The 17,120-nt window shown below is 51.2% G+C and overlaps 1 protein-coding gene and 1 long non-coding RNA gene across 2 annotated transcripts in view; one reads left to right on the forward strand and one right to left on the reverse strand.

Annotated features, from left to right (window-relative positions):
• The window catches only part of ADGRA2 (adhesion G protein-coupled receptor A2), a 39,043-nt gene that overhangs the window by 8,949 nt on the left and 12,974 nt on the right, over window positions 1-17,120 (reverse strand). The window contains exons 2-11 of the mRNA XM_079140640.1: window positions 17,033-17,104; window positions 5,666-5,737; window positions 5,305-5,376; window positions 5,040-5,111; window positions 4,609-4,772; window positions 3,937-4,150; window positions 3,165-3,329; window positions 1,795-1,993; window positions 1,158-1,307; window positions 872-1,033 (exon numbers count right to left, since the gene is read on the reverse strand). Coding sequence (XP_078996766.1) covers window positions 872-1,033; window positions 1,158-1,307; window positions 1,795-1,993; window positions 3,165-3,329; window positions 3,937-4,150; window positions 4,609-4,772; window positions 5,040-5,111; window positions 5,305-5,376; window positions 5,666-5,737; window positions 17,033-17,104 — 1,342 coding nt within the window. The remainder of the gene's footprint in view (window positions 1-871; window positions 1,034-1,157; window positions 1,308-1,794; window positions 1,994-3,164; window positions 3,330-3,936; window positions 4,151-4,608; window positions 4,773-5,039; window positions 5,112-5,304; window positions 5,377-5,665; window positions 5,738-17,032; window positions 17,105-17,120) is intronic.
• Window positions 5,749-9,147, forward strand: LOC306661615. Its single transcript, XR_013763907.1, has 2 exons — window positions 5,749-6,644; window positions 7,987-9,147. It is a non-coding gene; the product is annotated as an uncharacterized lncRNA (long non-coding RNA).

Consider the following 17,120-nt stretch of genomic DNA (forward strand, 5'->3'; position numbering starts at 1 on the left):
AACTGCACAAGACCGCACATTCCCTCTAAAAATCTGCTCAGGCTGAGCCCCGCTGCCCTTTATTCCTCACTATTCAAAGGCATGGCCAGTCTTACATGTGCCATGGAATCGCCCTCCCCAACCTGACCATGAACCTCCTCCTTTCTCCTAAAGCACTGGCGTTCCTATGCTCACCTAGTAGCATTTGCTACTTCTTTTTTGGGGGGTGGGGCGGTACTGGGGATTAAACTCAAGGGCACTCGACCTTTATTTAGAGACAGGGTCTCACTGAGTTGCTTAGCACCTTACTTTTGCTGAAGCTGGCTTTGAACTTTCCATCCTCCTGCCTCAGCCTACTGGGATTACAGGTGTGCGCCACCAAGTCCGGCTAGCATTTGCTACTTCTGTTGTCCTAACTCAGCTCTAGAGCAGGGTCCATGTCTAACTTCCTTTGTATCTCCTGAAATGCCTAGCATATATGCAGAAGAAGCTCCACCATGGTTGTTAGTTCCACCCAACTGGAAATGTCACCTTCTTCTCAGGGCACTTCTGTCACTGCAGCACAAGTGCTGTGTGCCCTGCAACCAAACCTTCCTCCTGTTCCTCTGCTCCTTCCACCTTCCTCCTATTTATTTCCATCAGGCTAGCCCTCCAACTCAGTTCTCCACCAGGGAGTCTTGTGCAATTTCTCCAGTGTCGCTGGCACTTTACACTGCGCCTGACAACTCAGAGCTTAGCCAATGTCAATGTTCTTGTTAGCTGGAGCCTGGCAGGCACACCACAGAGAAGGAAGTGTTCCCTTCTGTGGACCATGAGTGCTGGCCCCAGCTGACTCTGATGACCCTCCCAGTGCTCAGCCTCATGGGAATCCCTTCCATGCTGACCCATTTACCACAGAGATGTGCTGGGCATGGGGGCTGAGGGCAGCCCCGCCGATGCGCTCCAGGGCACCCACGATGCCACTGCAGGCCTTGTCCTCGCGCTGGGCCAGCCACAGCAGGTGCTCATCCACCAGCATCAGGTTACTGGCCATGTCCACCATCACCTCCACCAGCTATGGAGGGGAGAGTGGTCACTGAGGGCAGGAATAGGTTTTGGGACCAGGGGCTGGGGTGTGAGAGAGACCGAGTAATGGGCGGGTGGTTTCCAGGGTCCTCAGTGGACTAGTTGAATCTCACCTCTTTGATCTGGTCAACATAACCCAAAAATTTCTGGATCATCTGAGCCACATAGACTACATCCATCATGTCTGAAAAGCTGGCAGCCTCGGCTGTGTATACTCGCAGCTGGTGGGCCAGGGTCAGTGCATTGGAGGCATTGATGGGCATCTGAGGGGTGTTGAGGAAAGAAAGAGGATCATCCTGTCTTGTTCTTTCTGCCCCAGAACTGCCCCTATAGGGGCCCCTTTCTTTGATGCTGGTGCTCAAGACACAGTGCCTGGGGAGAGGGGCCTAGGCCAACCGTGGGTCTAGTAAGATAGAAACCACATATGAGGCCATCATCAAGCCCTTCCCCAGGCTTCCCCCTTCCAGTGGCAAACCTTGAAGTGTTGGTGAATAAAGAGGGGAAAGGGGTGGAAGTCTAGCCCTCTCCCCTGAGGGTGGTCTTGTTGGAAATTCAAAGACAGCACAAGGCACAAGGGGCTGACCCACAACTCTCCCGTGCACACCCCTTGCTGAGCACACCCCAGAAGCAGGAGATACAGCAGAGCAGCCTTGGAGTTGGACTTCCCTCCCCTGTGGTCCTGAGGCTTCATCCCATCCCTGGAACCAGAGATGGAGGGGTGCTCTCTGCCCCCTCCTCTCCTAGCCTCACCAGCACAAAGGTGTAGAGCACTCTGGTGATGTCGTTGGTGTACAAACAATGGGAGTAGTCCCCTGGTTCCCAACGGCCAGCTCGGTCGCATCGGCGGGAGGCTCGGGTGCCTGGGGCGCCCCCGCTCAGGGGCACCGAAGTAAAGGGATACTGTAGGCAGGACTGGTAGGCTGTGATGCCAGCAAGAGTTCGAGGCCACCTGGGTATAGAGGTGGGAAGGTACTGATGACTTAGGCTCCTCAGGAATCTCCTTCCTTACCACTGCCCTTAGAACTGTGATGCCAGACTGCTGGGGACTTCCAGAAGGATCTAGGAGAGGATGTTCAATGGCCTTCAAGGTTTCCCACCTTGTACTTTCTAGAGCTTTCACAGGTGATGGGGGGGGGGTGCAACTCTGAGTTCAAGTTCAGTCTGTTATTAGTTATGACAGCTGTGCAGGGGAGAATAATACCAGCCCTGCCTTACGGAGAGGGCTACTGGAATATTAAGCTGTGATACTATTTGTGAGAAACCTTTGCAAACTATTAATAAAAGGAAACAATATTTTTCTTTCTTTCTTTCTTTTTTTTTTTGAGGTGTTGGGGCTCAAATCCAGGGCCTTGCACATGTTAGATAAATGCCCTACCACTGAGCTACATTCCCAGCCTGTAAGGGAGCAATTTCAAAAGTCATTGTGGCCAGGCGTAGTACGCATACCAATAATCCCAGCAACTTGGGAGACTAAGCAGGCATATCACAAGTTTGAGGTTGGCCTCACAATTTAGCAAGACCTCTTCTCAAAAAAAAAAAAAAAAAAGTTTTAAAAAGGACTGGGAACATGCTCAGTGGTAAAGTGCCCCAGGGAAGGAATGAAAGGAGGGAGGGAGGGAGTAGGGAGGAAAGACCATTGTGGGGTGGTTTTTTTTGTTTTTTGGTTTGTTTGTTTGTTTGTTTGTTTGTTTTGGTACCAGGGATTGAACTCAGGGGCACGCAACCACTGTGCCATATCCCCAGCCCTATTTTGTATTTTATTTAGAGGCAGCGTCACACTGAGTTGCTTAGCACCTCACTTTTGCTGAGGCTGGCTTTGAACTCAAGATCCTCCTGCCTCAGCCTTCCTATTCGCTGAGATTACAGGTGTGTGCCACTGAGACCAGCTCCCATTGTGTTTTGTGCAGTGCATTGCAACTGGTGATTGTATTCATAAAGATAAAGTTTCTCAAAATCCAACAGCAGGACTTCAGCTGAATGACAAGAAGGGAGTCTTTCGGACTCTCCGAGGACAACAGGTGGGAGCCCCTGCCCACCCATGTTCTCAGGTGTGAGAGCATATGGTGGGAATGTCGCTGGATCTCTCCTGGCAGTCCTCTGCAGAGTAGAGCAGCACGTACCTGAAGTCCCCCCGGTTATTGGCGACTCGCTCAGCAGGGCAGTAGGAAGCGGAGGACTCCAGCACCACAATCTCCACTTTCTTGCTGGTGTTGCCCTGGACCGTGGACACGGAGCATTCCCACTCGCCTGAGGCCCACACACCGATGTGAGACAGGGTCAGCTCGCTGCAGGTGAGCAGGAGGCAGGGGCTGGTTTGGTGAGGCACTCTCAGGTCCAGTGGCCACCTTCCCTCCATGCCCCTGGCCAGTTCACCCACAGGTGCCCCATCGTGGGGCACCAGCTTCAGGTTCTTTTTTCCTCAATGAAGTGAGAGATATGAGTGCATGCTCTTCTTATTTCGAATGACCTTATGGTATTGCTTTTCTGAGTTTCAGTTCTTTATTATGCAGCTAATCATAACTCTTGCAGGTCTACCACAAAGATTACACCTGATGATATAGATGAGAGCCACTACAGACATTGTTAATCACTAAAGAAATGTCAAACAGCTGGGGGTGTGGCTCAGTGGTTAAAGCACTTTCCTAACACACACAAGGCCCTGGGTTCTATCACTAGCATCTCCCCCCAGAAAAGTCAAATATCACTTTTCTCTATTAGGCTTTAAATTTCTAACCTCTATTCAGACTATTATGTTTGAATCTTAGCTTTCCATAAACATGTGCACACACATGGGAACGGGACTGGGCATAGATCCTTTGTGGGGTAGATGATGGGTAGTGTGCCTACTGCCACCCTGTGCCATGGGCTGAGAAGGAGCAGCAGGGCCCGTACCTGGTGATGAAGGTGCAGTCATGAATGAGGCTCTCAGCCAGGAGGATGCCTGCCTGCTCATCACCCTCCACAGGGGCCAGGTTGTGGTACCAGCGGATGCGGGTGTCATTGCCCAAGTAACTGGCGGAACACTGGAAGGGCAGGCGGTCACCCTGGAACACCACTTGGCGCAGGGATGGGATGAGGTGGTGTGTGTGCAGCTCCAGGGCCCCCTCTGTGGAGGAGACACCAGGTAGTAAAGCTTGAATGCTCACGAGCAAGCCTGCATGTGCTTGTGAGAATCCACAAGGACAGTGCTGGGTCCCTTTGTCTATATTCTGCCTGTGCTGGGAAGAAAAGGGGTCAAGAGAAAGTCTCTGGAGCAAATGAGAGGAGCAGGCAGGTTTTGGGCAAAGAAAAGGGCTCCTAGCAGGCATGTTATCCAAGAGGTTGGGACCAGACAGAAACAGGAACAAACAAGCAGCCCTAAGGGACATTTAGAAAAGCTGATGGAGGGTAGCTCCCTGGGGGCTGAGGGGGAGAGGAAGACCTGGACACTGCTCATCACACAAACATACTAAGGACCAAGAAAGCCTGGAGCCAGCAGGGCCATACATGAGGCACAGGGCTCTATGTCTGGGGCATGGGGGCCAACAGGGTCCCTGTAGGTATGCAGGCTGAGGGCTTGCTCACCGCAGCGGAGCTGGCCCTCCTGGAGGCTGCCCAGGGTCTGGGCGTGCAAGGCACTGGGATAGGCACAGAGTGTGCGGTCGGACAGTTGCAGGGAGTGATTCTGGGCCCAGGGCAGCAGCCAGCGGAGGTGGCAGTCACAGGTCAGGAACTCTGTGCCAAAGTCTCTGCAGAGTAGACAGAGGAGTCATGGAGTTGAGCAAAGGGAATGTGGAATCATGGGGTGGGGACAGGATCAAGGCTGGAGAGGGCAAACTTGGGCATGCATGTGCCACCACCATTATTACCAAGGGCACGCTGATTCTGGTAAGGTTCCATGCACTGCTGTCTGCCTACTTATCAGGCTGTCCACAGTGGTCACGGTGCTTATGGGACTCCCTCCTGGGTAGAGGAAGGGAGCAGGGGTCTGGTCCTGGGCTAGGGAAGGTACTCACACAATCTTAAGGGCTGGCAACTCATCAAAGACCCCAGGTTGCAGACTGGAGAAGATGTTTCCAGATATGTTTCTGCAGGGGGCAGGGAACAGTGAGACGGGATCTTAGGGTCTCCCTGGGCCAGAGGAGGGGAGGGATGAGAGAAGAGAATGTAGGGACCTGTAAGGGTCTGGCATTGCTTTCCTCCTCCCCAGCCCTCCATCCAGGCTGAGCCTCCCCCATCCCTCCTCCCATTCCCCACCTTATACCCCCACCCCCCACTCACAGTCGGAGAAGCTTGGGGAGGCCTTGGAAGGTCTCAGAGGTGAGACAGCCAATCCGGTTGTTGGAGAGATCTCTAGAGAGACACATACTGAGGAAGTCAGCTGTGTGGTAGCACATGGGATGGCTTGTGAGGGACGCATGTGTGCAGCTGGGACTAGTGTGAGGAGTGGGCTGAGGCCCAGTACCAGAGCTGGCTTGAAATGCCCAGGCTTTTGACCCCAGCTATTGTGTGAGCCGGGGCTGGGGGTGTTGAGAAGAGAGAGTCTGGGGTGGGTAGGAGGGGTGGCTGCTCATTGGATCCAGGACCTTCTCCAGGGAAAAGGGGAGTGCTGGGAGGTGTGGGGGTGGGACTTGCCACTTACAAACGCTTCAGCTCCCCCAGGCCCAGGAAGGCTCCAGGCTGCACTGTGCTGATGACATTGTTCCTTAGGTCCCTGTAGGAGACATTGGGAAGACCCTTATACCTTTCCCCCTCTGGGACACTGCCCTATACTGGCTTTCTTTGGGACTTGATTTCCTTCTAAATCTCCTGTCCTCAGCACTGGTTGGGAAGTTGGATTAAGAACCCTCTCCCACCCCCAGACAGGTCTCCTCAACCTCTTTGGTTGCAATCATGGGGTACTGATCAGAAAAACACTGCCAGCTACTCAGGAGACTAAGGCAGGAGAATGGTAAGTTTGGGGTCAGCCTCAGCAACGCAGTGAGTTCTGTCTCAAAATAAGAAATAAAAAGGGCTGGAAGTGTAGCTCAGTGATAGAGCACTTGCCTAGCAGGCAGGTGACCCTGGGTTCACCCCCCCATTTGGGTGGTGGGGTTGGGGGACACCATTAGGACCCATGCAGAAGCCAAGAGACAGGGTGGGAAGGGGATCAGAAGGACCACAGAGGAGGAACTAGGTAGAAGCAAGGTGTGAAGAGAACACTGCCCTGGGAGTCAGGAGGCCTCAGCTTCCCACTTGCTCCATTTCTGAGCTGCCCTGAGGGCCTGGTTGCTTTGGGAAGTCTTTGAACATAGGTGTTGAGTTTTTTGAAAATTGCTACACAAAGGTAAAGTCTTCTTGAGCTTGGCCATCAGGAAGTATTTCATAGTTTTTGTATCTCTGCAAACAGATTACTCCAAGGGAGAGGGGAGGTCAGCTGGTGGACAAGCAAATGTTCTCTACCCTGGTCCCTGACATTCTTCAGATGAGGCCCAACAAGCAAAGTTCTCCACCCCGTCTCTTAAGAGGCCAATGCTGAGAGAGGTGGCAAGGGGAGCACTGCTTCCAGACTGAGCAAGTCACAGGCCAGAACATGGCTCCCAGGGACCCAGTTCCACCCTGCCTGGAGGGGTGAACTGCAGGTGAGTCCCCACAGCAGCTACTGACCCTGAGTAGGGTGCTCAAACTCCACTGAGGTTAGAGTGCAGCTCTCTGTTCCTTTCCTCTGTCCTCCAGGGTCTGCAGAGTCTGCCCCTTGGACCTGCCAGCACCAATCTGGTCCCAACCATCACCCAACCTGGTGGGCCTCTGGGTTTTTGGGAGGACCACTGAGGACTAGGTTGGGTGCTGACTCATAGGCTTTCTTCCTCACCCTGTCCTCCATGCTGGGCACGGCCAGGAAGAGAGGTGCCTAAAGGGCCAGAAGTCATCACCAACTTACACAAGGGCCACTCAGGGTCTTTCCTGCACAACTCAGATCAGGTTGAGGCCCACAGAGCACTTCCAGAGCCTTCCCAATTGCTGCCAATGTTCTGACCGTCTCTCTGCCCCCACCCAAGTGCCCAAGAGATTAGGAGGCAGAGGGTAAGTGGGTGACTCCTGGAACAACCACAATGTCACAAGGGCTGTGGTAGGGACACAGAGATTACAAAAGAGATCTCAGATCAACCTGCTATCCAAGGCCCTGCAGCCCTCCAGCCCAGGCGGAGGTGGTCTTGGTTCTGCCTGCCAAAGCCTCAGAACCTGTCTGAATTCTGGACAGGAGGGAGTTAACTGAGCTAGTTCCCTGCTGGGCAAGAGGAAATGGGTGTCCAGGGCAGGGAGGTGCTGTCCCTCTATGGGCCCTGTTTGTGCACAGTTCCAGTTGAGGGTGGAAAGAGAGAGAGAGAGAGAGAGAGAGAGAGAGAGAGAGAGAGAGAGAGAGAGAGAGAGAGAGAGAGAATGAACATATGAATATGGCCAGTGTGCCTCATATCACTGTTCCATCTCACATAGAGGACTCAGCTCCCTCCATAAACCTGAGTCCCCTTAAGAAAGAAGAGAAAGCCACCAGAAAGGACCAGCTTCCTAGAGGAAACTGGAGTTCTGGGAAGGGGCCCCCAGTGCTGGGCACACATGAGGAATGTGCAAGGGACAGGCCCTAGAAGACACCGCATGCGGAGTGAAGGCAACACAGGCAGGATAAGCACCCTGCTGCACAGGGTTGCCCTTACTGCCTGTCCACCCTCCACCGTTTTGCTGCCCAGGCCCCACCCTCACAACCCACCCCTCCAGTGTTGTTCCAGTATGTGCCCCTTGGCCCCTGTTGGGTCTGGCCATTCTCAGGGCTCTGACTCCCACCCCCATGCAGGGACGGGCAGAGGGAAACACATTCCTCATTGTGTCACTTCCCTTCATGGGCTGCCAAGGGGCTGAGGCTGCAGCGCCCCCCCTCCCCGCCCCTTCCCTCTCGCTCACTTGTGTTTATTCTCATTTCCTCCTCAGGCCCCCCTGTGAACCCCCACCCGCCTGCCCCACTGATGCTCTGCAGATGGGAGCAAGTGGGCCCCTCAGGCCCCAGTCCCTCTTCCTGCCCTCGATTTCCTGCAGCCTGAGCCATGTGGGGCCTCTCTGAGAGGGGAGCTTCCACCAAGTGTTGGCATTCTTTCCCTTTTGCCCCATGTCTGCCTCGAAAGTGGCTTCAGGGGTGACCAAGGTAATCCCCTGGAGTGCCCCAGGGCGTGGGATAGTCCTGGGTCCCCTCCTGGTCTTGGGGGCACAAGCTTAGGGGCTGCTCCCTGGGCTGAGTTCTGACAGCCCAAGGGGCCCAAGGGCAACCTATGCCTCCTAGTCTCTCCAGGTTAGAGAAGCAACTCTGAGGTTGTACCCCGAGGGAAATGCGATCAGCGAATCTGGATGTTCTTTGGCTCTGCAGGGCCCTGATTGAATGGCTGTTCTGAACCTATCTTGTTTAGCACATCCTTTGGAAAATCTGATGATGGTCCTGGAGTCTCGTCTCAGAAAATACAACACTCCTAACACTGTGCACACGATTTCAGAGGGGTGTGGAGCCCATGTTAAGAACCCTTGCACTGAATTTCTTGGGTGACATCACAAGCCTAATGCAGCCAGTCCAAGGACACACAGAAGTTCCTATGATGTGGAATCTCCTATGCTCTGGCTGCTTCCTGAGAACCTTATTCTTGGAACCTGGGAAAGAGGCAGCATTGATGGAGTTCACTCTCCCCTCTGCCTGGCCTATGCTCTCCCTCCCTGATGCTAGGGACACTTGGTCCTTGTATCTGTGTCACTGTGGAGGAGCATGCCCTAAGGTAGAGTGAAGGGAGAGTTGCTGGGAACAATGACACCCTCTGCCCTTCTTAGGAAAAGAGAAGCTTGCAAACTGGAACATGTATTAGTGAGTGTATAAGCACAAGTAATAAAAGAGAAGAGAAGTTGGGCATAAAAAATCTTTAAACTTTTATACCTTAAAGGATACCTTCAAAAAAGTAGAAGCCAACCACAGAATGAGAGAAAAATGTTTCCAAATTAGATATCTGATCAGGAACTTCTATCCAGGAGGGATTGTGCCTTTGATCTCCTGAAAATCTCAAAGGTCACCATTACTCCTGAAAGGGATTAGAGAGTTACATGCATAATACTTCTTGGGATTTCAAAAGATTACAACTCAATAATAAAGACAAATGACCCAGCTGGGGGAAAAAAAAAAAGGCAAATGATTGAAAAACAATTCTTCAAAGAAGACATATAAGCTGGATGCGGTGGTATGAGCCTATAGTCCCAGACACTTGGGAGGTTGAAGCAGGAGAATCACTGGAGTCCAGGAGTTCAAGGCCAGCCTAGGCAGCATAAGAAGACATATAAATGACCATGCACATATGAGATGATGCTCAACATCATTTAGTTTTAAGGGAACTGCAAATCAAAATCACAGTGAGATACCACTTCATCTACTAAAATGACTATAATAAAAAAGACAGCTGGATGTGGTGATGCACACCTATAATCCCTGCTACCCCAGGAGGCCAAGGCAGAAGGAGTCCAAGTTCAGGACCAGCCTTAGAAAACTTGAAACCCTGTATGAATTTTAAAAAAATTAAAAAATAAAAAGAGTTGGGGATGTAGCTCAGTTGCTCAGTTGAACCCCATACTGGCATTCTTGAGCCCTGGGTTCAATTCCATCCCAGGACTTCAAAAAAGAAGAGGAGAAAAAAAAAAAGGAAATAATAGCAAGTATTGTTGAGGATGCAGAGTGCAGAGATGGTACAGCCGCTTTGGAAAATAGTGTGGCAGTTACAGTTACCATATGACCTAGCAATTCCATTTCCTAGGTATACATCCAAGAGAAAAGAATAAATATCCACTAGAACCAGTGGGTGGGCTGGGGATATAGGTCAGTGGCACAGCACTTGCCTAGTATGCTCCAGGCCCCTGGGTTCAATTCCCAGCATTATCAAACAAAACAAAACAAATAAACAAAAACCCAGTTGATGAAAGTTCCTAGCAGCATTTTTCATAATAGCCAAAAAGCACTCAAATGTCAATCAACTGATGTCAACCAACTGATAGCAAGTGAACTATTCAAAAGGAATATTATTAGTCCGCAAAGAGGGATGAAGTGCTGATGCCTGCTAAAACACAGATGAATCTGGAAAATATTATGCTGAGCGCAAGAGTCCAATTTTTAAAATATAACATATTATATGATTCCATTTATATGAAATGTCCATAATAAGCAAATCTATAGAGACAGTAGATTAGTGGTTGCTTAGCGCTGGGGAATAGCGGGTGGAGGAATGGGGAGTGACTGCTAATGATTCAAAGGTTCTTTTGTGGATGATGAAAATGTTCTAAAATTAGATTATGGGGATGATTACATAATTCTGTAAAATATACTAAAACCATTGGATTGTGTACTTTAAATGGGTGAAGTTTATGGTATATAAATTATACTCCATTAGGGCTGTTAAGGGTGTGTGAGTTGGTATAATGGTGTGTGTGTGTGTGTGTGTGTGTGTGTGTGTGTGTGTGGACCCATGTTCACTCGGGATGGTGTGGCACCAAATTGGTTCCCTCTGGCCCCCACAGACCTCCCTGCTTGTGGGTTTTAAAACCAAATTATAGGTTTGGAGGTCACAGAGCAGCTTGCCATGGGCCCTAGGAGACTTCCAGGTTTCTTTAGAAAGTGTGGTCTGCTGTGAAGAGAGCCAGAGCATCCCTGCAGGTATAGAGGTTGTCTGGGGAGAGGAGAAAGGGAGGCTCTGGGGCCCAAGGAAACAGGATGGTCCCAGTCTCCCTCCCATCCCCCAATCTGCGGGGGGGGGGGGGGGGGGGCTTTTGTCTCTGATATCAACCAACAGGTATGTATTCAGCACATACATTGGGCCTGGTATTAGGGCTACCACAGCAAAACAAGAGGACTGTCCCGGGACCCATGGACCTTCCTCTCTAGGCCTCAGTTGTGCCCGAGCTTCCGTGTGGCATTCCTCCCCAGTTTGGAGGGGATGGGAACTAGAAGGAGGGACAGAGCCCCAGGCCTCTCACCCTTGGCTCCGCCCACAGATTAATGGAAACCACCTGGCGCGTGAGTCCACCCACCCTCCACCCTCACGCCCGCACTTGCCTTCATTCCCATGAGCATCTGCTTCTAATGAGTGCCCCAGCACCCGCTGCATACCAGCCCCCGGGGCTCATTAATCTCATTAGGCAATGACAAATCATCCCGGGGGCTGACCAGCCTCCCTCCCCGGGCCCTTTCCTCCAGCCTCTGCACCAGCCTCTGGGGGCCTGTGTTCATGCAGATCCACACTTTGGAGCGTTGCTAGTCTAGCTCCCTTGGGCTCTTCTGGCAGCCATCTGCGCTGTGGCCTCCTTGGTTTGTAGTCTAGGGGCATCTTACTGTGACCAGGACACCCTCAGATCCCTTGAAAAGTCTTCTGGTGGCTTGCTCCCCATTGTATATGCTTGGTGGAGGATCTGGACAGAGGAGGGACCAGAGGAATGAGTCATGGCCTACTTTGAGCACTCACATTTCTGGCTGGGGTGTATTTGAGTGGTAGCGTGCTTGCCTAGCATGTGTGAGGCTCTGGATTGGATTCTCCCGCATTATCGGAAAGGGGTGGGAGGAGCACTTACATACCTAACTGCACAAGTGCACAAGGCTGGAAAAGTCTGGAAAACTACACAAATGACAGGTGACTGGGCAACACCCTACAACTTGGAATTCGTCTGGGGCACTGTCAGGGAGTCATTCATAGCCCCATTTTCCAGGTGAGTAACCTGAGGCTTGGAAAGGCAGCCAGAAGGTAAATGACAGAAGTAGGATTCACTCCCAAGCCTTGTTTTACTCCAAAGTGGAGTCATACTCCTTCATCAGCCTCCCTCACCCCACCCTAACCTACCTCAGAAATCTTCTGGGCAATGTATAGGCTTAAACAGACTAAGAGGTAGTGAGATATAGATAGGAGGGTTCAGGGAAGGCCTCATGCATTTCTGGGTCCTTCTGTGCACTTCCTAAACTGCCTCTGATGGGCCCCGTTTCAGGTTTTCTGTTCCATCCTTCCCAGCCGGTAGAGGTGGGTCCCAGCATCTGTACCCCAGTAGCTCTGGAATGGGATCCTTCTATAAGATCCTCCCAGACACAGTCCCACTCTGCATCCACTGTCTCCCTTCCTCTGCCTTCCTGCCCATGCTCACACAGTTGTCACTGTCACCTGCCTGCATTCCTCCCAGGCCTCAATCAGGGCCCTGCATTGCAAAATGGGCATCATGTACATCTACTGCTCACTCTTGGCCATCAAGGTGATCCCTGTCTCACACACACATTCACATATGACCCATTCTCGAAGGCCTGAGGGGGTCAGGCTGTGTAGTACATGCCTGTAATCCCAGACTCTCAGGAGGCTGAACCAGGAGGGTTTCAAGTTCAAGGTCCTCGTGGGCAACTGTGGGAGACTCTGTCTCAAAATAAAAATAAAAAGGGCTGGGGATGTAATTCAGTGGTGGAATGCCCCTGGGTTCAATCCCCACTTGAAAAAAAAAAAAAAAGCTTGAGGGGCTCTGTGCACAAGGACGCCATGTGGGCACTTCATGGAACAGTTTGGATCTATTATTTCAGTTATTAGATTAGGTCCCAACCCTCCCATGGGATTTGCTTCTTATGGATTGTGGTATGTTAAGCTGCTATGGCCTCCTCTGCCTAAGCCTAGACATCTGAGCCTGACAGGACAGAGAGATCAGTGTTTCCTGAGCACCAACTACACACCAGGCTGTGGCATCTTATTTGTGATGAATAGGCCCACAGTCTAGGGGTCATCTGGTCCGCTGGCTCCCAACCCCGGATGAGCATGAGAATCGCCTGCAAACTGTGTAAAAAAAATTCCCAGGCCCCATTTGACTCAGCATCTCCAGGAACTGGGCACAGGATATCTGTTATTCAAGGCCTCATTCCCCACTCTGGAATGGTGGTTGTGATGGGTCAGTTTGTGTGACAACTTGGCTAGTCTACAGTACTCAGTGGTTTAGTAAAGCACTAATCCAGCTAGGCACACAACTGTAGTTCCAGCTACTCAGGAGGCAGAGGTAGGAGCACAACTTGAGCTCAGGAGTATGAGGCCAGTCTGGGCAACATGGCAAGGTGCCATCTCATAAAAACAGGATCCCAGCAACTCAGGAGAACAAAGCAACTTCGCTGTCTCCAAAAAACTTTTTTTTTTTTTTTTTTGTGATGCTGGGTAGTGAACCCAGGGCCGTATACGTGCAAGGCAAGCACTATACCAACTGAGCTACATCCCCAGCCCTCAAAACAATTTAAAAGGGCTGGGTGTGGTGGTGTTCACCTGTAATCCCAGCAGTTCAGGAGGATGAGGCAGGAGGATTACAGGTATGAAGCTAGCTTTAGCAATTTAGCAAGGCTCTAAGCAACTTAGTGTGACCCTGTCTCAAAATAAAAAAATATTTTAAAAAGGGCTGGGGATGTGGCTCAGTGGTGAAGCGCCCTTGGGTTCAATCCCTAGTGCACACACACACACACACACACACACACACACACACAGCTAACAAAACTGAACCCACAAATCTGTAAAGGTATTTTGTAGATGTGGAAACACCTACAATTAGTTGACCTTAAGTAAAGGTAGTTATTCTTAAAGATCATCTTCGACAATGGGAGTTGACAATCAGTTGAAGGCTTCAAGAGGAAAAATTGCAGTTTCCTGGACAAGAAATTCTGCCTCAAGATGGCGGCAACTCCTGCCTGACTTTCTAGCCTACAGGCCCACCCTGTAGATTTTGGATGTGCCAGTTCCCACAATCATGTGAGCCAATTCCTTAGAATACATGGGAATGTATGTGCACATGTGTAAATATATATAAAACCAGTGCAGTGGCAGTCAGCCAGGAAGCAGACTCAGCTCCTTCCTCCCTGCAGGGGTACCCTGCTCTCCTGTTGGGCACCACAACCCCTGCCCAGAGGGCCCCTCTTCTGAAAGCCTGGCCCTGCCCATATCACTGGGCTCTGACCCTTCCAAGCAGCATTGTGGGTACCATACACATCCAAGGATCACAGAATTTTAAATCAATAATACTCCTTACAGATCACCCCATCCACCGCCCCCCTTCCCATGTTTTCATAGTGAGGAAACTAGGGCCCTAAACCTGGAGCCCATGCTCATTCCTAATCACCCTGATTTTTACTTCTACTACTTCCTCCCTTGCTCTCTGCCCAGTCACACGGTGCTGCTTGCTCTTTCTTTCTCTTTCTTTCTTTCTTTCTTTCTTTCTTTCTTTCTTTCTTTCTTTCTTTCTTTCTTTCTTTCTTTCTTTCTTTCTTTCTTTTTCTTTTTTCAGTGCTAGGGATTGAGGTTAGGGTCTCCCTCGAGCTAAGCAAGTATTCTGTCACTGAGCTATATCTCCATCCCCTCTAGGGTCTCTCTTTTTTTCTCTGAGATAGTGTCTCCCTATATTGACCAACCTGGCCTTAAACTCCTGAATTCAAGCAATCTTCCTGCCTCAGCCTCCCAAGTAGCTGGGACTGCAGGCGTGTGCTACTGCACCTAGCTTGTCCTTCTGCTTTTCAAGCTCACCAGGACCCAAGGGGCTTCACAATGGCTATTCTCTCCATCCCTCCTTCCAGATAGCTACCTGGCTTTCTCTCTCCATCCCTTCAGGTCTCAATCCCCTTAAGAGGAAGTGTTTCTTCTCTCCGTAAAGCAGCATCCCTGTCCCTTTGCTTTCTATTCCCTTTACTGTGCTTTGTTTTTCTTTGTATGTATGTCCCAACATGCATTTGCTATTTCCTGGGTCTTGTCAGTAGACCGTAAGTGGCATGGGGGAAGGCACTTTGCTGTGTTCACTCCCAATGCCTGGAACAGAGCCTAGCTCATGAACATCTGTAAAATGAATGAAGGGATTCATAACAGATCAAGAATTTACAGTCGGTTGGAAATTCTGGCTCTAGTGCCCTTTCTCATGCCCGCAGTTCTCCCACATCCCATGGCTCAGCACTGAGACAGATGCTCTCAGGAGTCCCTTGATTGTCCTCCCATGTTTCTGATCCCTTCCCATGCTTTGAATGCACCTACTGTGTGGTCGGTCTCCCGGGTTTATGGGTCCTACTAAGGAGAGGAGCCTACTTCACTATTTTGAATGGGTGGGAAGGAGAGGAGCTATCTTTTCATCTTCATCAAAAAAGGTATCCTGGTGAGACTGAAGGACAGGAGTAGGGGACAAAGTGAAGGGAGAGGACGACGAGGGGAAGATGTGAGGCCATCTGAGGCTCAAAGCCACACTCATTGGCTGGTGCTGAGAAGGAAGAGCAACTGTGAGCCAGGTCTGGCCCTCTTGGGGCAGGGCAAAGGGCTGGAGAGGCTATAGTTCACTTCCTCCAGAAGACCCCTGAAGGACCTCTAAGACCAAGCCTGCCTAATGGAGGGTCCAGCTCCCGAATGCTTAAGGGTTTGTGGGAGGTTAAAAACATTCCCTATTTATTGGCACCCGATGAGACTTGAATAGCAATTTGGAGGCAGCCCTTTATGCTTGTCAAGATCACTCTGCTGCAGAGCAGCTGTTGAGGGACCTGGGTTCAGAACTGTGCATGTACTACTGTCATCCCCTTCTGGCCCCCAGCCTGCCCCAGATGGCAATTTTTTGCCCTAAATGTGGACTTGGCCCCTTTCCTCTCCCACCATCCCTGCCAGGTCATCCAGCTTCCCTCCTAGCCTGGGGTGTTGGGGATTTGGGCACAAAGCTTTCCCTTCCGCTGTGAACTGGGTGGGATAGAGGCTACCTCCCAAGAAAGACTTGGTATTTAGAGATCTAAACCCCATGTCCTATAGAAACTGCATCTCCATTACCCTTGAACACCCCAGCCTAAGCTGGTGCCTCCTTTGAACTTGACAGAAAGAAACCTCAACCTACTTAATGCTGATGTATATGGCGTTGTATGTGGTCTCCACTAGACTGTGGTCTCTTTGGCTCTTTCAGAGCACCTTAGCACCTTCTTTTGTTATTTCCCACTGCATTGATCCAAAGTTTTCAGGCAAAATAGTAGTAGAGGGGGTCCAGGACCCTGTTGGAGGAACTGGGAATGCCTCACAGGAGGGGAGAGAGGTGGAAGAGGGGGTCGTTGGTTGGAAAGAAAGCAAAAATCAGTCTCCAAGAAAGCCAGGAGGTGCAGGTCACTTCTGTGAAGGGAACAAGGACCCAAAGCCATGGTACAGGCTAGGGTTCCCAGAGCCTGACAACAGAACGGGAAATTTGGAGCAGCTTGTGTAAGCCCCTCATCTGGCAGGTTAAGTGGCTGAGCCAGGTGTCCCACCCAGGGGTTATCCCACCCAACCCAGGCCCTCTCGAACACCTTGCTGTGGCTGAGGGGTCGAGCCTTCTGCATTCCCCTCTCTTTTCCGTGCACAGTCTACCATGTCCTCAAATGCCTCCTCAGTAACTTTTTCCCACAAACTGGCCCCAACCAGACCTCAAGGGTCCTTGGCTTGGGAGGAGATTCTTGGGGACCTACTGGCAGCCTGAAGGACACACAGCTTTAAACCCTTTAAACCCGGGCAGGGCTGGGGGTGGAGGCTTAGAAATGATCAACTTTCTCCACCCTCAGCCCAGGACTCTGCCCCCTTGGGGCTTTGTTTGTTGATTTGTTTTTCGGGAAGGAAAGAGGCCTCAGTCACATTAAGTCTCCCTCAGCCCTTTCATGCTGGGCCCCCAGCTGGGAGGAGGGGGCCAGCTCAAGGGCTCAGTCCTCTCAGCTAATTGCTCATTAAAGAGCGTTAATGAGCTTCCCTTAGCCCCATCCCTGCCTAGACCAGTGAGAATTCCCTAGGTCTCTACTGATGCTGGTGAAGGAGCTGCTGGCTCTTTCTCTCTGCCAGACCAGCCCTGCTCTGTCCTCTGTGGTCAAGTCCTGGGCAGGACCAGGCCATGCAGGTTCTGGGATCACTCAGTAACCAGCCTTCCTCATCCTCCCTAGAGTGACCCTCCCACCCAGCACCACCCTCCCCTATGCCTGCCCCACCACACTTACAACTTCTCCAGCAGGTACAGTCCTGCGAAAGATCCATTGCGGAGCCCAGTGATCTTGTTGTTGCTCAAAAGCCTGAAGGGACAGGAAG

The sequence above is a fragment of the Sciurus vulgaris genome (genome assembly GCF_902686455.1).
Source record: "Sciurus vulgaris genome assembly, chromosome: 5".
NCBI classification, from domain to species: domain Eukaryota; kingdom Metazoa; phylum Chordata; class Mammalia; order Rodentia; family Sciuridae; genus Sciurus; species Sciurus vulgaris.